Here is a 21,530-nt window from a genome sequence, read left to right as displayed (position 1 = left end):
GCAGCACATGTTGCTGTCAGACCTTCAGTGCTGGTTACTGTAAAGTGTGAATAATAATAATAAAAAAGTAATGATACCAAAAAAGTTCAGTGAACAATTAAAAAATTTTTTTGAGAATGGATGGTTAAAATTGCTTGGCTGGTACACAAATAGTCTGTAGTTTTGACAGGAATGTAGTTCAACTTTTCAGTGACTAGAGTCTTCCCTATGCAGAGTTACTATGAACTAAAATTTGGCAGGCTATTAAAAAGTGTGTCCATAAAGATGCAGCAGTTATAAAGATAAAAATTGTGCCCCACCAGCTGGATTTGAACCCACAACTCAAGTCAGGTGCTCTACCACTTGCGCAGTGTGTTCTGTGGTTTTCCAAAGAATGTGGCTCAAGTTTACTCAACACCACAGCATTCAATGCACTGTAGAGAATGAATGGAACTACACATCAACTCATGATGATAATCTTGAAGTAATTGGATAATGAGTGCTTTGTTTTGAGTGTGAAATGTGTTGATACATACAGTAACATGATGGATGGGCAGTCAGACAGCTTTTCAGCTTTATATATGTATATGTGTCCTGTGGATACCTTGCATGTGTGTGGAAGTTATGAGTATTTTGCAAAAATGCAACATGTGTGAATCTTCTTATGTATATATATATACATATTTGCTGGTTTGTAAGACATTCATAACTTCCGTTTCATAGGAGTTTCTCCAAGCTCACCTTTAAGGAGAGAGGCAATTCTAATGTTAAATGACTTGATAGAGAACATTTGAGAAGATTAGGGCAGTTACCTTTCATAGATATGGTATCACCACAAAGGTGGGACTACCACTGGAAGCATAATTGGTGTACAACAGTCCAGACAAGTGCCTGTGTTTCTCAGCACTGAATTCCTATAAAGGAAAAAGAATAAAGATCACATTGTAATGATTACATGAACATCATTAAAGACAATAAAGTCTATTGCTACATGCACAATAGGTATTTTAACTAGCCTTCATACGGCAATACGTACATGTTAGACTATCATCAGTCATGATACTTTGATAATTCTGGTACCAGAAGTCTGTCATGATCACAGAGCAGCACATCCATGTTACAGTCATTGAATTAGAACTGCCTCTCCACAAAATGATCGCAAATTCAATACTCTTTCACTTTTCTCGGCAAAGGCTGATGCTTTCCGATGCATCAAAAGAGGGCACATAACCAACTACTATTCTAAATTCGGTCTGAAAGATTGCCTGGGACAAAGCAACAATGTCATGTGGCTAGTTCCCACCCATCCTACAGTGAAACAATCCACATAAAAGGGCAATACAACATTGCCAACTGCTAACACTTGCAAACACTCTCTAAAGCTTCAAAGGACTGCTTAATATGCTTGACTGGCAATGAGTGACTTTTATGAGGCATAATATACCATCAGACAGTGAGTCTTACAGGTAAACAAAGTCAGTGATTACATCTAAAGCTTCAAAGGAACAATGAGAACAGATAGGATAGTGTTTAATGCTTGACTGACAATGGGTGACTTTTATGAGGCATAATATACCATCAGACAGTCAGCTACTGAGTCTTACAGGTAAACAAAGTAAGTAATTACATCGAGGGATAGTGTTTAATGCTTGACTGGCAATGGATGACTTTTATGAGGCATAATATAACATCAGACAGTCAGCTACTGAGTCTTACAGGTAAACAAAGCCAGTGATTACATCTAAAGTCTCAAAGGAACAATGAAGACAAATAGGATAGTGTTTAATGCTTGACTGACAATGGGTGACTTATATAAGGCAGAATATACCATCAGACAATCATCTACTCAGTATTACAGGTAAACAAAGCCAGTGATTACATAATAGGTAACTTGTACTGTGATCCCATCCTTAGAAGCCTTGTAAATCATTTCAGCAAGCCAAGCATGACATTATTCATGACATTATTCTTGTGCCCAGACCACAATTGCTCTGTAGAGGCCAAATTTTCATATTGTGTGACACCACACCCTTGTGATCAGGGTATGAAAGCCTGGTTGTAAAAATCAGCTGTAGACATAGCTTAAAGTGATCAGGAACATTGTAAACACACACCATAACCAAAACATGTAATGCAAAATGCAAAAATGTTTGCAAATTATGTGATAACGTTTTTATTGTAATGCCAAAACAATTTGCAAATGACCTAGATCTTTGAAACTGACTATGCAATGATGTTTAATTTGCAAATTTGAATGGAGTAAAGATTTGATGGTTTGACAGTGCCTGAATACAAAATCTCTACTTCATCCTTGGTATAAATTAGTACCTGATCATTAAAAAAGTGCTGGGGCTATTGACATCAGTGGATCAAACACTTAGACAAATACGTAGAGTAAAGGATTATAGTATATCACTGACCCAAAACCTCCACAGCCAAGGTTCACAACTACTGAGCTACCACTGCCAGCTACCTTTCTTCCTTGTTTATTAATGAAAATCACAAAACCTGTTGTATGCATTAACAAAAAGGGACCTAGTGTGTAGAAAAAACCAAAGCTGAACCTGGCCCTAACCCTAACTGAAGTTTGCCTGCTGAGCAAAATGATGTATTTCACTGTCTATATGAGGTGGAAGTTTTGAGAGACAATTAACAACAACAGTGTCAAGCACACACAAAATGAAGGTAAGTTTTGGGTGATTTTGAGGTGAGCTAGGGTTGGAGAGTACAAAATGCCATCCCAGTGAAGCTGGGCCAAACCTAGCTTGCCTAATCTTAGGTAGCACTGAGACAAATGCCCCTCTCACTATCTATATAGATTGGTATCTTCCTCACCATCAGTCATCTACAGATTGCTAGAGTAAACCAGTCTCACAATGCCTTCATGGCACTTTGGCAACATTGGTTAGGTATAACAAGTGCTTTCAGTACGACCTGAAACACTTCCAATGGGTTGCTACGAAATTTAAAAACTTTTTATTCACTGGAGTTTTCTACTGACTACCTGAGTGATGTCTTCAGACAAGCGTAACTTGATAACAGCTAAAGCTACAGGCTTGATTTTTCACTATTCAACATCATTTCAGCCAACAGGTGCCTTTGGCATACCACAGTACATACAATGCATGCTTTATGGACTTGTGTGCTGTGTCCTCCTTTGTGGACAGTGCAAGGTGTCAATTTGTGGTAGCACCGCATAACAGCTTCCCTACATTTGTAATGGGACTTGCCCAAGTTTTTCATTGTGACTGGACTGATTGCAGAGGTCCTTCTCATAGGTTGTGCTCTTCATTTGCAATGCTATGTAATGGGCTGAGCACAGCTGAAAACAAAGCATAATGGCCATTAACTATTTTAGTAATTGATAGTTGGAGCACATGTTCAGATGAAAACAATAAGCCTGGCATCATTCTATCTTCTGATGCGGTATGCATGGGTTTGCCGGTCATAATAATGTTACAAAAAACAAGTACAAGGAAAAGTTAGGAAATTATAGTTTGATTAGGGATCAACGAAATAATAAGTAGTGAAACAAGGGAGGTCACCTACACCTGAAGATATGCTAGTGGACATTTAATCCCTAAATAAATGTCCACTAGCATATTTTCAGGTGTAGGCGACCTCCCACTTTTCATTTATTTGATCTCTAATCAACCTTAAAATTGCTATATAATTTTTGTACAATAAGGATATTCTAGTACCTCACAGGGGCCCTCCTGCAGAGTACTAGTCCTGTTCCTCCAGAAAGGTAGTGTGTGTTTGTGTGTGTGTATGTGCATATGTGTTGTGTGTATGTAGTACAGCATTTCATGCTTGTGAATATTAAGTATCTAAGATACAAGCACATACTATTGCTTCTACCACTTCCAGCAAACCTGATGTTACCTTAGCAACCTCTATTGTGATGATAATCCTCAACTTCCTAAGGTGATGCTTGTGTTAGTCATCATCTTTTTTGTCTAACATGCACCGCCACATAACCAGGTCTCTGGTGGAGTCTTCGATTGTGGGATATAACCACGCCCACAATATATCATTATTGGTGTCACGTTCTGAGGAATGTAATAGAGCAAGGCATAAAAGCTGAAATTTGTGTAGTAACATGCAGACAATTCCTGCTGTGGATTTAAAGTCAACAAAATTATTTGGATTTGACTAAGGTCTAATCGTGGATTTTTTCTCTTTTCTGTAACTTTTCAAACACACTTAATATAACATCTTTAAACAGGCTATAGGACCCAGACTGGCCTTCAGCACTTGTGCTATAAATTAAGCCTTAATAAATAAAACAACCAATAAAATGTGAAGATTATGATTAAATATTAAAATAATATTCTTGAGATACTACTGACTTGATTCCTTATTTCTCATCATTACTTTCCATCATGTTGCTTAAAGTTCATTATTACTGTAATTGGCTATGTGTGTTGAGAAAGACTGACCATCATTTACAGCAAAAAAAAAAAAAAAAAGTTCAAGAAAAGCTAAAAAAATAATAATTCTTGGTGTCAAGTATTAACTTTTGGGGAGGCCTTTAACATAGCAACAGGGAGGCTATGGGGGTTAGAGCCCCTTCACTTAAAGATCAAGAAACTCTTGGTCAGCTATTCTAATAGAGCAGCAACATTATCAAATAAAAGATTATCAAAATTCAATCTCAAGAGTAATAATTTTGGGGGCATGCCCCCAGATAGATATCCCTGGGCAATTGGAAGTTGCTGGTCAAAACTTACAAAATGGTTACTAGTGCTCACCACCTTATACTGACTAGGTTTCAAATATACTTCATGACCACATCAAGTACATCTCAGGTAAGGCTAATCACATTTACTTCATTACAAAAAAGTCATAGTATAATTATTTCTTGACACTACCTTTCATGATTATAGCCAAACTGCTTTTCTTATTATTGGACAGAAGAACATACTCTACACATCTGTTCATTTAATTGAGGGACTTATTTTGAGGTCATGAATATATAATGAGAACTAATTATTGAATTTTATATATAGTATGAGGCTTTTTTTTTGTCTTATCACAGAGGTGGTCTTTATAGAGGTAGTCTTTGTAAAGAGGTACTATTAGTGGCAATTTAATGAAGCTTTGACCAATTTCAGGTTTTCAGTTTCAACTTTCAGTTTCAGCTGTTTCCAATGTCCTGAGACCAGATCTGAGTGGGGTTTTCTCTTCCATGTAAAATAAAGGCAAGCAGCCACTTGATGCTGAAGAACAAAGTCAGTCTAAGGAGAGTGTGAAGGGTCTTAGCTTTTGATCATGACCACCATGTTCGCAACCATGGCATGGATGTACCCAGATCCAGAATATGATGTCAGCAGGACTCATACTAAGGAAGGCTCTGCCTGTTATTCCACTCAAGTTGGTGAGGCAGATCAATAGAAGAGACTATATTGGCCATGGCTGAAATGTTCAGTAACATTATGGAGGCAGAGCAAAGGCAAATGAGTAAAGGTGTATCTATTGTGAAGCAAGAGAGATATCAAGACATTTTGAGTTGGCTCCACTACTTTAGCCTGTATACATGCAGCAGTCCTCTGTAGTTAATTACCCAAACAATTGTGGGCTTACCAGGCACTTATGATCACTGAGACTAGGCAATGTGGTGGATATGGCTGACAGATTTATGTTGCAACATTTTACCAATAGTTAACCTCACTAGAGACAGTGGATTTCTCAAAAGCTTAATGACTCACTCTATGCCACCACATTCCTAGCACACAATACCCCCAGAAGATAGCATTGCCATAACTGTTTACTCCCAGATCACTCAGCCAAAGAGTATGCCCCCTATAATACTACGGAATTGGTAATAGGACTAACAGGAAGTGTGGTGAGTGTTTTTACTGTAGATTAGGGGAGAAGAAAGGCATAGAAAGCAGAGCAGAAAGGGGGCCTGTCCAGTTCCTGAGAAAGAAATGCATGTTTTGTGATTATTTGGGTGATTTATGTATTTACCTGTAGCTAGGTATTTGCTCAAATTGAGCATAGTGTGCTGTGTAAACAATTACCATCTGAAATGGTGCGAGTGCTACATCCTATCTGACAAATGGTACAAGTCTTTATCACAGCATGCTTGACATAATATATTAAGTATGGGTATTCTATGTGCATGCAGAATTTTAAATTGTCACATGGAACAGCTTAAACAGTTGGATAGTTATAGTGTGGTGTCAGAGAAAGTGGCTCCCTCAGTGTTTAACAGAATTGCCGCACCATTGGTGTACTCAGGGTGGGCACACCCATCCAAATGTTAACTATGTGTTAATGGTGTTGCCAATGGATTTTACATTGAGTTCAACCCCTAAGTGTGTTAGTGCTAAGAGGAACATGCAATCAACCTGGCAATATTCCTCAGTGGTATAGGAAACACACCCAGCACTATACAGCTACATATTGTTTAGCAGGTAATTATACTTCAGTATCTAGAGCACTATAGGCGACTTCAACTTGATTACTTGTTTCGTGGGCAAAAAATTCACGAGTATAGGGTTGGTAGGTCAGCATATCATACAATATGATAGTTAGCACATTGATAAAAAGTACTGAAACAAGCTGGAATAGTGCATGATATTAAGTCACAGTAAAACAATAAGAAGTGTTATATCCCCACTGTGCATTTCCATTATGGTATCTTGAGCACAGTAGGGATATAACATTTTATTGTTTTACTGTGATTTAACATGATGTGCTATGGTCCCTACTCTAGTTGAAAATTCCAATTTTTTTGTGTACTTGTAAGTAAGAGTTAAAGCACTGCCACAAGTGCTATACCGTATTTCTATATTTATAAACCGTTAAAAATATTTCGTCGAAGCTAGCATCCGACGAAAATTTATTGTGCGAAATTTTTTTACCAACGTAATATTCGAGAAGTTGAAGGAATTCGGTTAAATGCTTTCTGGCCACCTGGATCGAGGTTGCTGCGGTCTTTTAAAAACAAAGGCCTCCCTCATCCTAGGAGAGAAGGGAGCTGCTGGTCTATTTCGCCGCACATTGGTAATGATGCCATCTGATTCCGTGATAGACAACTACTACAGGACACATTAAATGGAGTATATATGCACAAATATGCAAGTTGATGAAATGAGCTTCTAGCTAGAGCCATTTCACTCCAGTCCATTGCTTGACTTGTGACAAACAACTTCCGAATCTGGGGTGTAGCCTCCATGGCCGGAACGGAGACGCCACGATTCAGTTTTGCTGCTTGTCATTCTGCTTCTCCTGTATACAAAAAAGGCCGGTATAGAATTAATAAAGTTACGTCATTCATTGCTAAAAAATTTTCGTCACTTGAGGACACAGGTGAAAATTTTTTAACACGAAAATTTAACTCGTTAAAATTTCTCGCAGCTTATATTTATAGAAATACGGTACATCAACACGGCATGAAAAAGAGTGGCTGAGAGATGAAATATAGCACTTGGCTTTGCCTTGTGCTATTTCATCAAGTATATTTGATGTATAGCACAAGCACAAGACTCGTCCGTTTATATGAACAAAACATAATAAGAATGTTTACTGCTACTATTAACCACAAGCAACCATCATCAAAATCTTCAAGTATATCTATAAATTGAATCCAGTGGTTCTAGTCTTACTGGTTGGATTGACTGGTCATCCAGCACAGTGTGAACTATTGGCTTGGTTGATTGGTTGTACTGGCCAGAATGTGTGATTGTTCACTCAAAGCAGGCTGTTAGCCTGTAGATAGGCCTTGGCACACACTATAGTGTGTCATGAAGTTCTATAACTACCTGATATAGAACTGGAGTCTATCAAAGCTTTCTATAACTGCCCAATATAGAACTGTTGTGTTCTGTTTGGCTATTATACAACAGTTTTTTGCTTTGATCCTCAAGGTTCTTATATATACAGAACGAATCATCACAAAGAGAGCAAAAACAACAAAATATAAGTAGGGGGTGTGTACATGGTCTCAACAAAGTTGTACTAACTCATTTGAAGCCATAGTGTGTTTTGATATGATATTTGTAGGTGAACAGCAGTTAAATATGTTGATGAGGCTAGTGCTCAAGAGTTCATTGGGGGTAGTTTAGCTTTCAACCAGGTGCATGCCCAGCAGCTGGCCAAAGGCTGGCTGCAGGGCATGCACCTGGTTACTTTAGTTGTTTTAGAAATGCGTGTGTGTGTGTGTGTGTGTGTGTGTGTGCGTGCGTGCGTGCGTGCGTGCGTGCGTGTATGAGTCTGTGTCATTTCGCCCACATGAGCAAACAGTTTTGTGTCAAAAGCAGCCTGCATAAGTGAAATGAAGGCTTTATCAACACTGTACTATACTTTCAAGAACTTATGCTAAAGCTACTATATTGAAATTCGAATTAAACAGGCTAAAGAACACATTGTGAACTGTCTGTGAACAGTGAACAACTTTCCTAATGGGCTATATGGGTGTAATACAACTGAAAAACAGCGTAATAGGATTCTTAGGATACCAGAAATAACAAACTCCTTCAAAGAGAAGGGTGTGTGCCCCATACTTACACAAACGAAAATGAAGGGCAGCCTTGAGGCTTTCTTTAAACAATTTGTGTGGAAAAACACGATAGATACACTATAAGTAGTGTAGTGCAATCGTCAGACCCTTAGTGTATTAACACCATAAAGCTTTTAAACAGTTGAGAAGATACTTCTATGCATTAGAGTCATGCAGCCGCTTCCTTAGCAGTGCATAGCAACATAATTACCGAATTACAATATAATCCATGAATTACAAAATACATTAAATTGCAGTATTTACAAATCTAATTATCTAGCTGAATTAATAGTATTAGTGTGTCGAACATATAAATTAAAATACATGGTTGATTAATTACACATAATGGGATAGTATTGACTGCATGGGCGCCTGGTTTTTAGAAATAGCATAACATTAACTCATTTGCTGTCAGAAGTGGCTCCACAAGTTCTGTTATTTTGATACCCTAATACCAAATCATGACTTACTTAACTCAGCGAGTTCAGGCCTGGATTGACTGTCATTGTCTTGTACTTTCAGATGAACTGCATAATGATAAACATACAACATAAACAATAAGATCAAGAGTTAACTGTACTGAGCTACATGGTGGCCACGGTGGTAGCTAGCTAGCTAGCTCAGTACTAGTCTCGCGGCGCCCGACCCTAAAAAGAGGGTCTGGTGAAACTGTGTACAAAAAGTTTGGCGCTGCCAGAATGTTGGAAGCTCCAATCAGATCACTCCATTTCAAATTGATTATGTAATGTGTACATTTCAAAAGATTCGCGGCTTACGGTTAATTACATTCGGTGACTCTGCTGCTTAAACTCATTGAGAAAACAGCCATACAATTCTGTTGGGTTGGTTCTAATGTTGAATAAATAAAGTAGCGCTATTGGTTTGGTGATGCTGTAAGCGGATCTGGTTGAATGGATGTTGTGACGTAAACAGTGCACTTACGTAGCACGTAAAACGTCATCCAATAAACATTCCAGAGCTCAAACTTTTTGTACACAGTTTCACCAGACCCTCTTTTTAGGGTCGGGCGCCGCGAGACTAGCTCAGTACTAGCCAGCTCAGTATTGATAAAAAAAAACTATATTATAGTATTAACTTGAAATTGCCATACATACCTGGTGCAGTAGTCTTTCATACGTAACAGAATCAACAGATATACCGAGGGACAGGCCTACTGGTCGTATCTGAATCCGTCGTTCGATATTGACTCCGGAAGGAGCTAGAATAATGGGCGCGTAGCGGCCAGCCGGCCTTGACCCTGCCCGGCAAGGAACACACTAACATACTCGGGCTTTTTATCATTTCAGTGGCGCCAGAGGATGCAAAATAGAGGCGAGACAGTTCAGCATCGAGTCAAGTTCCGCCGGTGCCGGTTTCCTGACGCGTCCGCGCCCCTTCGATTAATTAGACTAAGGTTTTACAACCCCATAGTCTCGTGCCCAGCCGGGCTCGCGCTAATGAGCAAATACCGCTGTTTGCGCATTAGCGCGAGCCCGGCTGGGCACGAGACTACCTCACGAGGGGTATGACACCTTCTCAACTGCATGTGATTTGAAATCATTTAAACCCGATTTGTGATTTAAAATTAGCTTCACGCGTGATTGCCGTAGTGTGATTTGTCAGTGAGGTTATTACCGTGTTTTTCAGGTTTCTTGCGAAAATCAAAGCATAAACGTGATCAAACACGTGATCTGTAATTCAACTATCTCGAACTTGCAAGGCATTTAAAGTGAATATTCGCACCTTTTGCCGATCATTGTACATGTTTAAGTATTGCTAGTATGCTGCAAGTTATGTAAGCCTTGCTAGTTTGAAGCACGGATCACGTGTTTGATCACGTTAATGCTTTGATTTTCGCCAGAAACCTGAAAAACACGGTACTGGGACTTGTATTTCGAGAGTGCAGTTTTAATTATTTGCGTGGGCGAAATCTCGAGATTTGTTGATTGTACGTGATTTTGTGGAGGTGTCATACTTCCCGCCCCTCAGATGATTACATTACATCAGGTGATATATTACTAGTCTCGCGTGACCAGACCACTTTTTCTTTTTCATTTGGTTTTTTCATCAGGGGTGCAGCATCACATAACTTATACTTACAATAATACACAGGGGATTTTGCATGCTTTCTTTCCGGTGTGATAGTGCCTATTGTGACTCAGTTTAAAAACTTGTATTTAAAAATAAAATGTGAGATTTCTTAGCTCGTCACAGACTTTTCGTATACATCAGAGCCCTAACCACTGTACCGTCGCTGCCAGCCAGAACCCTGAATTTTATAAATGCAAAATATAGTGATCTTCTAGAACCCAAACCCTAACCTATAACTGGATTTAGTAGCTAAAGCTGACCCTAACCCTATAACTTTGGGCTACTACTGAGAATCATTTTTTTTTTATTTCCGGGGTTACCAGCATCCTTTGCCACCACCTAGCACTACTGCACGGAAAATACTACAAGTGCTAGACAAATGCTAGGATCAATTTGCAATCAATGAGCTGGAGCCACCTGACCCTCAGATAGTACAAGGTCAAGTGAAAGTGGACAGCCCTGAAGTGATCTGGCTCCTCTCAAACACACCTGAAGAAGAAAGGAAAACAGGTCTTCTGTAAAAATTGAACAGCAGCATGACCCATACCGCCAAATGTTGAAAATACAAGTGGAGTAAAAGAACTTTGTTATTCATGCTTCTGTAGCGGTTGTTTCTCATGTTCAAAACATTGATAAAGTGAGGATACTTGGGTACCACAATATGAAGGCCAGCCGGTGCATTAACTAAAACACATTGGCTTCAAAAAATGCCTTCTGATGTTTACCTCCCCATAATCCTTAAGCAGAAGCATCTACATGAGCTCCATCCTCATTATTAGCTGTTGCAAATTGAAAGGTCTCCAGGGGCTGCAACCCTCACATCACTACACACCGCTTCAGCAAGGACAGCAGCTGTGAAGTCTCTCTACTCATTATGTCGGAGAGTGGGGAATTCCCTGTGGGGCAATTCATGGCATTATCAACAGTAAAAGGTAAGGTAATCCTAAGGCATGTTGCTGTCAGACCTTCAGCGCTGGTCACTGTAAAACGCTAATAACAATAACAAAACCCTGGCCACAAACAGAGTTGGTAGATATCCTATGGGAAGCCAACCATAACATAAACACAAGGCATCCCTAAAAGCCGCCTTGTGTAAAGCAAAACCATGCTCCCACATGATGCACCCCTTCACTGGCTAAAGAGAGAATATGTTGCAAAATTAACAGACAGCTGGGTATGCAATTCAGCAGCCAAAGCATTTTGTTTCTACTGCTGATGGTAATGATCACCAATTTGTTGTGGTGCTGATATCACAATTGATAAATCAAAAGTAGGCAGTTGTTTAAGAATTTCCACTAAAGGAAGAGTCACCCTCAGGGAGGCAGCAATTTCATCATCAGAGTACTTAATAAAGTATCTAATACCCAGCCCACCAAGCCTAACTGGCAAAGCGAACAGGAGACATTCTTGTTCATTTATGCTTCAATCATGTTAACACTGGAATACACTGGTGAGACAACTCCTCCTCCAGTGGAATAAGAAGAACAGATAAGTTGGTGCACATGAAATATGTCCATTTGCTACAAAGCACATGTACAAAAGCACAGTAAGCAGCATGAGCGTGTACCTTTACAATTTCACTGAGCTGATAAACAGACTTCAGCCAGTAGTCCTTCATGTATTGTTCAGTGAAGGAACAACTCCCCAATGCTGCTACCAGCTCAGTAGCATTTATGCATTCAGCATAAACATTTACAAATTTTGGTCAAACTTGCCATCAAATTTAATCTTAGAGAATGTTAAATTTTCAAAATTTCCTGGGGGGGAAGGCATGCCCCCAGAGCCCCCTAGTAAGCTCATGCTTCACATTTCACAGAGTGCACACTGTGGAATCACTTCTACCTGTGTTAGCAAAATATAAATCTGCGTCTATGAACCTAAAATTAAAGATTAAATTAGTCCATTAAATGGGATTCCACCTCCATCGGAGGGGGAGCTCTGTCAAAATGACAGGATGATGACCGAGCACTACGAATGCAGGCAAAAGCAGATCACAGCAGAGAGAAAGAGAGACAGCAACGAAGCCGCCAACCGGCCCAGAATAACAGAATAATTTCCCCCCCACTTGATGGACACAAGAGAAGCCAGACATTTATAGAAGATGGTGGCTTTATAAGCTAGACCCCCATGCAGTGGCTGAGGAGAGAATGAAGCATGTTCCACTTCACAAATGTGTTGGTCATAAGCATGCCATTTGATGTTCTCATGCTTCCTGTAGGCTGCAGATAGTGAGGAGCACTCCAGTGCTAGAAGCAGCATATGGATTGAGGACTCTAATGCACCTATCAATGTTAAGTCCCCCCAGTACAGGCTATGTGGGGATTTGACAATTTAAAGTACTATTGGCATGGGACATAGCCAGTTGTCTAATCTCCTACTGTAGCATCCACAAAACACTTCAGGAATTAAATGAGTACACTGTTAAAAATAAGGAGTAACTGTTACTCCCCTAGGGGAGTTCCCAGTGTAGGGAGGATTTAACACCCCTATATTTTTGTGGAGAGTAACTAACACCCCACAAAGGAGTAACAGGAACTCTTTGAAAAATCTATTGTAGGGAGTTCTAGTTACTCTAGGAGAGTTTACATAAGCATGCAAGGCGTTTCCTTTACTCCATGAAATTCTGCAAATTATATAAAATTTCAAATGATGTTAAAGACATACAGCAAAACTGTAACAAAATATTTACAATATCCAGCTTTATAATATTGGAAAGTCTCTGAAAAAAAGAGACCAGTAGCAAGGCTTCATCAGCAAATGATGCTTCACTGTCACTTCACTGGAGTTACTTCCTGCCACATGACATGTTATCAGCTGTTGTAAATAGCAGTATAGTAAAGAAATATTCAACAATCATGTAGCCTGTGGCCCATATACAGATGAGAGACTGTGGAGGTCACTCACCCAGATGGAAGGTCTCACATGCAATTTATAGGCTATGGATCACAGGTCAACAACTTACATTTTGGCCCCCGTGGTCTTCCTGACAATAAGACTCTCAGTAATAAATCATGAAGAATACAGTAATAATATATTTACACTAGCACATGATCATATCTAGGAGTCTGCAAACTATCTAGTAAAGGAAGAAAAATAGACTTGAATAGTTATTGTATAACACATCCTTCATCCTTTCTTGACTTGTTTATGTGAATAATCAGTGCATATAGGGCCAAACAGCTGCAGGAAACCATACAAATGATCACATACATTAGAGTTATAGTACCCACTACATGCATCAAGTGGCCAAATAGCTGTAGACACATATACCACTAATAAACATTAAATTATGTATTACTACATGGTCAAAGCAGCTGTGTAGGAAACCATACAGATGATCACATATTTGGGAGTGTAGTGTAGTGTGTGTGTGTGTGTGTGTGTGTGTGCGTGTGCGTGTGCATGTGTGTGCGTGCGTGCGTGCGTGCGTGCATGTGTGTGTGTGTGTGATGAATAGTGTTGGTTTTCAGTTTTGTTTCGTCATTGGAGGTGTGGTACCATATGCCAAATATTTATGTGTTCTGTTGTGCTTTACTGGTTCTGGCTGTTTTCATGAGGTTGAAATCTTGGAAGCTGATTCTCACTTATCATCAAGTTACAAATACTTTCTATCAGGAATGGTACTGTCAAAGCACACGCTGAGAAACAATCTCATTAAAAAGGTATAATATGTAACCTCAGCTGCAAGCCTTGTGTCACAGTTTGCTTTCAAATCTGTTTAGCACTTCAGGAGCAACACCAGAAACAGGATTTATAAAATATGCACATCATGCAGTAATTGTGAGGCATGTCAAGTGCACCGAGTCAAGTCACTGTGTATGTCGTGTGAGTGTTTGTATACATGTGTTGTTATCATTGTTTTGATTCAATGTTTGGTTTTCAGTGTTTTTATACGCAATGATGACATAGGTGCGTACTGTATGGGTTCGGTGACGTGTTTTGTGGTTTGTGGTCGGTGGGAGGGCTATAAAAGAAACTACAGCAAGAAGCTAGCAACCACAAAACTCTTAATCTCAGCTTGCGTCCGGGTATTAACTCGTAATGCCTGTAAATGTGTACATTGCTGGAATCTCCAGTCTCAGGGGCGGTGTTCTTTGAAGCCCAGAGATTGTTAGTTGGTCACAGCTTAAGTTTAAAAGGTAGATGATTCCTTTCAACACGTGGAAGCAGATCATTCAAAGTAAGCGTAGCTTGAATAGTTGAATATGCAAGTGACGTACCTCTAGTTTAAGAGTGAGATTGCTGTAATGGAGCATCTTCTGTGGTATTGTGACTGCATGGTCGATTATAAAAAGTTTAAATCGCTGTAGCTAGCCAAAGCTCGCCGCGATATGTCTGCATGCATGCTTTGTGTACACCTGGGGAGTCATAATAAATGTTTCCAGCAGCCAAGTATAGCATGCATGCAGACATACAAACACAGCTGTATAACCAGCTATCTGGCAGCATAATATCCATAATTAGCTAATGTATGTGTTGATATTCTGTTTAGGGACTTGGAGGTTAACATGTATACACAGCTATCTGATGTACCTAAGTGGTTGTCTACCCAGCCATTGCCAATGAGTAGCTCAGCACACAATTCAGCTGGTTGTCAGTCTGCTCCACAATCTTCATCACCACTGCAGTTAACATCTCCATGTACTCCATCTAGCTCTACAGGTTCCGTGTTCAGCAGTTTTAGTGGTATGCCCTGCAGCCTAGCCTGCAGCAGTTTTCCTCCAGATCCATTTTATAACCAACCACCAATGGATTTCTATCAGCCTTTGATTGATGACTATTACAACATGCCTTATCACCCAACCACCAGGTGTGTAGCTAAATCTATAATATAGCTCAGGTTTACGGTATCATTCATTTTAAAGCTGTGCATGAGCATCCTTTTTCCGGTCTTATAAAAGATTTAATAATTAGAGGTATATGTGCAATAGTAGCTATCTTTCAGCAACTTGGGCCACATGCATAAACTCCAATGCTGAAATGGTAATGCAGGTTGACAGATTTAAATTTTCATTAGTTAGATATCTGAATTAGATAAGCAGCTTACATCAGGGACAGAGAACAATACTGTGTGTGTGTGTGTGTGTGTGTGTGTGTGTGTGTGTGTGTGTGTGTGTGTGTGTGTGTGTGTGTGTGTGTGCGTGCATGTGTGGGGAGGGGGTTAAGTCATGTGGGGTGGCTGTAGCTTACAAATTAAAGTACTGCGATATTTTAGCATGTGGAAATTTGAATGCTTTGAGATGAGTATATTCAGTGGTACATGTGTACTTGAATAGCATACTCCTATAACATTATGGCAATTCCTATCATTAAGATAGACTCATGCTCTTGATTATGTATAGATATTTGCATAGCTTATATGATTCCACTGATTGCTCTATTAGAGTAGTTGGGTAACTGCTCTATTAGGATATCATATCTCGATCTTGCACTCCCAACACTGATTCATACAATATTCTATGCTTGCATAATCTTTAGCACAAATCCTAGAAAATTAAGGCAAAGTATAAGTTGGATAGTGACAATGATTGCTCAACTGGACATTGAGGCACTGCCTCTATAATTTTCAAAGTGGGGAAGGGAGAAGGAATAATTGCCGCCTCTGCCCCCCCCCCCCCCCCCCCCCACTCCATTTCTCTGTCCATGGTTTACATGACTCTGAAAGTAGCTTTCTTGGTTTACTCTAGCTAGTTATTAGGCTAATTTGAAAGTTGCTTAATAGCTGCATTCAGCTTCTAATGGTGCAAAAAGACACTGCATGATGCAGTGAGGAAACGGCAATTCAGGCTGATGAGAAACTAATAATTTATGTGGTCATATAATAACATATACCCTTGTAGCATTTAGATACTCTGTATTCAATAACTACATTTGATAAAACTACAAAGAGTTCAGGCTTTGCGAGACAGGTGTACATGTTGCACTTCCACAAACCACAAAATTAATATGCTTGAACTAAATTTGGTAACACACCCAGGACAAAAAAATAACTTGGTCATATCCTTATTTGTAGCAAGTGCAAGACACATTTCTAATATGACTATATGCATAACTGCATGGCTAAGCATTTCTTCCAGGAATTAGAATGCAATTGTCCCATACAATAGCCAGTTTAGGTTTACTCTGCAGCACAATTGTAAATAGGCTGCCTGCAATATACAATGTACTAGTTCTGAATTTCTATAGTTCTTTTGTGAACTATGCTCCAACTCCAGAGGGGAATATTGGTAAACTGATCAGTCAGCTTAGTAGTTGCTTCCAACAGGTAACAATTCTTACACACAATAGTGTGCATAGTACACTCATGTTTTATGTAGGTGGCAGGTAAGGATTTTGATGCTTCTAAAGAAATATGGGAAAACTTTGTCCACGATTTGTTTGATGACAATGCATTGCTCTCCATAGAAATTGATGGGTGTGGTGAAAAACAAAGATATGGTAAGTCAAGTGACCACTGTGGCATGGTTCGGCAGTATTGATGTGGTCACTTATCTTAAACAAAGATTGGTCTAGACATATGTTAGCTGTATGATAGGGTTTACCATCTGTTTTGTTCTGTGTAGTTCTAAGTCGTGAGAACCTACCGGCATACTTTCACACTTTCTCTGAAGATGGAGTATCCAATTTGCAGTACATGTTGGGAGAAGGTCAAATGAACAACTTTCAAGAACTGTTTAGAATGAACTACAGTGGTGCCACTTGCATTGTTAACTACACTAAGCCTCACTCAGTAAAAGTACTTAGACATGACCTATAGCATATTATAATGTACACAAGGATATATTATTTAAAATACAACTTAGCCATGATCAATACTGATGTCTATATGCCATCCACACTTAGGTCATTTCCGAAGGACGCTTACTGGTGGATATGAAACTTGGTAATAACCTTAAGATAACATTATGGTATTTCAAGGTGCACAAATATAATGAGTTTGTCCAACGTAGCAGCATAATTACAAAAGTAAGGAAGGTGCACATTTAATACTTGACCACACCCACATGTTTGGTTGAACACATAATGGAAGAATTCATATCTGTTATTGTATTACAGGATGATCAGAGGGTTCAAGATGACATCAAAAAACTTTCAGAGAACATTTCAACATATGGTTTGCCTAGAGCAACATGCTCTTATCTTAAGGTATTATGACGACATGTTTAGTATACCATTAGTAAATGATATCACCTAATTATCATTAACTGCTTTTGATTTGTCATCATTCTTTGAAACATCATTATGTATTATATCAATAGATAACTTCATTGATTTTCACAGAAGCATGGTATGTACAAAGTGGATAGCTTGGATGATGTACTGTTGTCACCAGTGCCGAGTACAATGTCACCAACATCACTGGTGGCTCCAGTAGCCAACTCCAACTGGCTGCCTGATCCATACACTGCCGGGTACAGTGGAACATACACAACACATAGCAACAGAGTTTCCTGTGAGCTGTTTATTGATTATTGAGCACTATAGTTTATTTGTTATTCTTTACCAAATAGCTTTACCCACAGTTAATTTTGTCCCTCCAAAAAGCCAACCTAAAGGCAGACACTATTCAAGTAGTCACGATAATGACAAATTGAAGAAGCACAGGTCAAATGGCCCAAAAGACAAGAAGCAAAAGCGACCACCTCCGATTATTATGTACATTGTAGGAGAAGCTCTCACCTTACGTAAGACTTGTTACATAATAATTAACACAATAGTGGCTATACATATATAACACAGAACATGTGATTGCATGTATGCATAGTTATAAACCAAGCCAAATATTTGTGCTGCTCATGATTACCAACACATTGTCTTCCTGTCCATACTTAGGTGATGGACGATTACTACAGGGTATTTCTGACAATCAAGAAAGAAAGATTACATGTATACAGAACACTTTTGAATCTCCAGCAAGAAGTGAACAAAAGAAGGAAACCTCGTCATCAAGTAGAACTTCCAGCAAAACTTCTAGTTCACAGACTACTAGTGCAGTGTTAGGGAAGCCATCCACCAGCACAGCATCAAGTAATTCTGTTGCATGTTTCAATAGTGACACTGTCAAGCTAGACAACAGACCATTTCCACCCAATCATACATAAGTGTTTTTAAGCTTACGTTATATACTAAACAATGTATCATGGTTACAACTATACGTAGGTGAGGCCTTTAGTAGAAGCCACTTTATTGTTTCTAATACTGGGTTGAGTTTTTCTCTCTGAGGTAACTGCCATCAGCTTCATCACTTAAGCTTTGTACATTGGTTATCAACTCTCATGTCTTCACTGACAATGCCTTAACAATAACACCATAATAAGTATGGTATATACAATGTATAGTTTTACTTTGTTCACTTGCTGATCATTCACTGATGCATCTTTAATGCACTCCATCAGATGCATTGCTATGTCTTTGTGCAACTTTCCTAAAACAAAGGATTCTTGGTTTTTCTATCTTAAACTGTCACCCTGTATCTTTGCATCTTTCACTGTATTTAGTCAGCCAAGTAGGTGGTTGACCTATTGATGGCAAACAAACATTATCATAATAGCACCTTTGTACTTTCACTATAAATACTTATAACCACATGTAAGCATATTCTACCTCCCCACAGTCACACATAACAAACTATTATCACTTCATGTATTAGCTAATATATCACCATCAGGAGATATGGTCACTAAACTATTATAATTTTTACAGTATAAGCCATTCTAAAATAATTGAATGACTTGATAGAGAACATTTCGTCTCCAGAAGGATTACAGCAGTTGCTTTCATGTGCACACTCAGATATGACGTCAGCACAGAGGTTGGACTACCACTGGAAGCATAACTGGTATACAACAGTCCAGACAAGTGCCTGTATTTCTCCACAGGAGTAAAGGAAAAGAAAAACACTACATTGTGATGGTTACACTGGTGAATATCATAATTAACAACAAACTTAAGTCTACTGTTGCATGCATAATAATTCAAAAGGCAATATGTTTAGATTTCAAATTTTCAAATTGTGGTCTGTGATGATCACATAGTAGCACACCCATGATTATGGGCATTAAATTGAAATTGCCTCTGACCACAAATTTAATACCCTTTCACTTTGCTCGGGAAATCATGTGTTTATGCTCACAACAGTCCACCAAAAGAGGGCATTACTGTTCTAAAATCAGTCTGAAAGGTTGCCTGGGACAAAGCAATCAAGTAACTAGTTTCCACCACTTGTAGACAGTCTCTAAAGCTTCAAAGGAACAATGAAGACAAATAGGACAGTGTTTCATGCTTGACTGGCAATAGTTGACTTTTAAGAGGTATATAATACATAAGCATACCGTCAGACAGTTCTGAGTATTACAGGTAAACAAAGCCAGTGATTATATAATAGGTCAGTAAGTAACTTGTGTGATACCATCCTCCCCTTTCTCCACCCACTCTTCTTTGTCAGATAATCATATCTCCCCTCTAAACAGATCATCGTTAATTAATTTAAATTTTCATTTTTAAGGCACAGTAGAAACAGGATTATTTCAACCATATTTTTAGCAGCTGGCACTAGGTGGTGGACAGTACACTCATACCTGCCTCTGGCGTGACACTCACGATTTGGAGTGCAACCTCATGCTCACACGCCCAAGGTATTGAATCTCACGCCTACAAGCAATGTAGCTTAACTTCCACAAAAACATTCAGTATTAGAACCTAAAAAGTCTGTAAAACTTTGGATAGTTACAGTATGTAGTTGTGAACACTTGTGTCACGTGATCATTCTCACGTGATCCCTGGTATTTAAACAAGAGAATGGCGCTGGATCAGACATGTGTGGGGGATTAATAATCATCCCAGGACTGGGAAGAGTTTGCCTCTCTGCCCACTGTTTAAGTATCTTTGTGGTTGTAAATATCTCATGTAAATCTATGGTCAGAGCACTGGATTAAGACATGGCTGGGGACACTGAACAGAGTGAGATGTAAAATAAAAGAGTAAAAGAATGTTTCGACTGCCTGGCACCTACAAGTGTTATGTGAGCTGTGTTGGGTTAAAATAATCACGTGATGCCATGGATATACCGCAAGACGAAAATAGAAAACAGATTGTGACATTCCAGTGATAGCTAAAAGTGCACTGCCAGAATACCAGAATTCAATGGATACGTCAGCTAGTGTGTGGCATAGCAGATGGTAACATTATGTATCATACACAGATACAACTAAGCCTGTATAAACAGGTGGATAGATAGAAAGCATAAGTACACAACTATACATTATCAGCCTAAGGGCACAGTTTATGTATGTTGTGCTTATTCACTCCATCAGGTTGTATAGGATGGATGGCAGTTTGTTGATCTCACCCCTGGCAAAGGCTACAGGTTGAGAGCTCTGTACACTAACAGTAATAACATCTAGATCTGAGGGTAATAGTTTAAGTTTAAAAATTGTCTGGATATTTTCATTTCAGAACAACTACCAAGTGCGTAATAGTTGTTAGAGGAAGCAAGCTACGGTACATGGATAATTAATTCTCTCAGTTTTATTTTCAAGATTAATTAAATTCCATAATAACATGTACCAAGGAAAGTACAAAGTCAATTACAGTGAAGAGCAATTCTAAGGATACTTACTATACTCTTCTCATAATTTTAATTTTACATCCTTTGTACCTAAACTAAAGGATTAATGTAACAAATTGGTTGCACTATACAACTTCAGTAAACAAGATCAGACTTGTATCCAGACCACAATTGTCAATTGTTTGGTCAAGGCCAAACTTTCATATTGTGCATTTATTTGTAAACAGCAAAGATCAGTCGGTAATTGATACCAACAGCCATAAAAGTGCAGAATATTATTGCTTACTTAGCTGCTTATTTGTGTACTTATATATACTTAGCCAATTACTTAATACACTTTAAGGTGGGTGGTTTTGCTTAAAAGCACCTTGAGTAGATACATAA

At 38.9% G+C, this 21,530-nt stretch overlaps 1 protein-coding gene and 2 long non-coding RNA genes across 9 annotated transcripts in view; 1 reads left to right on the top strand and 2 right to left on the bottom strand.

Annotated features, from left to right (window-relative positions):
- Positions 1-427: 427 nt before the first annotated feature.
- LOC136236192 (uncharacterized) lies at positions 428-9,903 on the bottom strand. Of its 2 annotated transcripts, XR_010692026.1 has the most exons (6): positions 9,604-9,903; positions 8,959-9,015; positions 3,865-4,031; positions 1,016-1,287; positions 792-893; positions 428-720 (listed from the first exon to the last, which is right to left on the bottom strand). It is a non-coding gene; the product is annotated as an uncharacterized lncRNA (long non-coding RNA). The 2 variants fall into 2 exon arrangements; XR_010692027.1 differs by lacking the exon at positions 1,016-1,287.
- Positions 9,904-14,010: 4,107 nt separating this feature from the next.
- Positions 14,011-18,734, top strand: LOC136236184 (LIM domain-binding protein 2-like). 3 transcript variants are annotated; one of them, XM_066026296.1, is made up of 11 exons: positions 14,011-14,241; positions 14,302-14,759; positions 15,072-15,389; positions 16,766-16,844; positions 16,897-17,017; positions 17,143-17,315; positions 17,423-17,545; positions 17,636-17,725; positions 17,861-18,032; positions 18,091-18,264; positions 18,413-18,734. In XM_066026296.1, exons 3-11 carry the CDS (start codon positions 15,088-15,090, stop codon positions 18,679-18,681), a joined length of 1,503 nt encoding a protein of 500 aa, XP_065882368.1. In that variant the 5' UTR covers positions 14,011-14,241; positions 14,302-14,759; positions 15,072-15,087; the 3' UTR covers positions 18,682-18,734. The 3 variants fall into 3 exon arrangements, with proteins under 3 accessions (XP_065882368.1, XP_065882369.1, XP_065882370.1); XM_066026297.1 differs by having other exon boundaries at positions 14,011-14,759; XM_066026298.1 differs by lacking the exons at positions 14,011-14,241; positions 14,302-14,759 and having other exon boundaries at positions 14,781-15,389.
- The window catches only part of LOC136236190 (uncharacterized), a 14,523-nt gene continuing 11,675 nt past the window's right edge, over positions 18,683-21,530 (bottom strand). For all 4 annotated transcript variants that reach the window (XR_010692022.1, XR_010692024.1, XR_010692023.1 and 1 more), the window contains 2 exons: positions 18,925-19,098; positions 18,683-18,874 (listed from right to left, as the gene is read on the bottom strand). This is a non-coding gene — a long non-coding RNA (uncharacterized lncRNA). The remainder of the gene's footprint in view (positions 18,875-18,924; positions 19,099-21,530) is intronic.

Source organism: Dysidea avara, chromosome 10 (assembly GCF_963678975.1).
Source record: "Dysidea avara chromosome 10, odDysAvar1.4, whole genome shotgun sequence".
NCBI lineage: Eukaryota > Metazoa > Porifera > Demospongiae > Dictyoceratida > Dysideidae > Dysidea > Dysidea avara.
Note: the sequence above shows the minus strand (reverse complement) of the source record. Positions and strands in the feature narration are given on the sequence as shown.

Coding starts and splice junctions, on each gene's coding strand:
- LOC136236184 (XM_066026296.1), top strand. CDS start 15,088: ATGTATACACAGCTATCTGATGTACCTAAGTGGTTGTCTACCCAGCCA. Junction 17,316..17,422: donor CTAAGCCTCACTCAGTAAAA/GTACTTAGACAT, acceptor ATCCACACTTAG/GTCATTTCCGAAGGACGCTT. Junction 18,265..18,412: donor AGGAGAAGCTCTCACCTTAC/GTAAGACTTGTT, acceptor GTCCATACTTAG/GTGATGGACGATTACTACAG.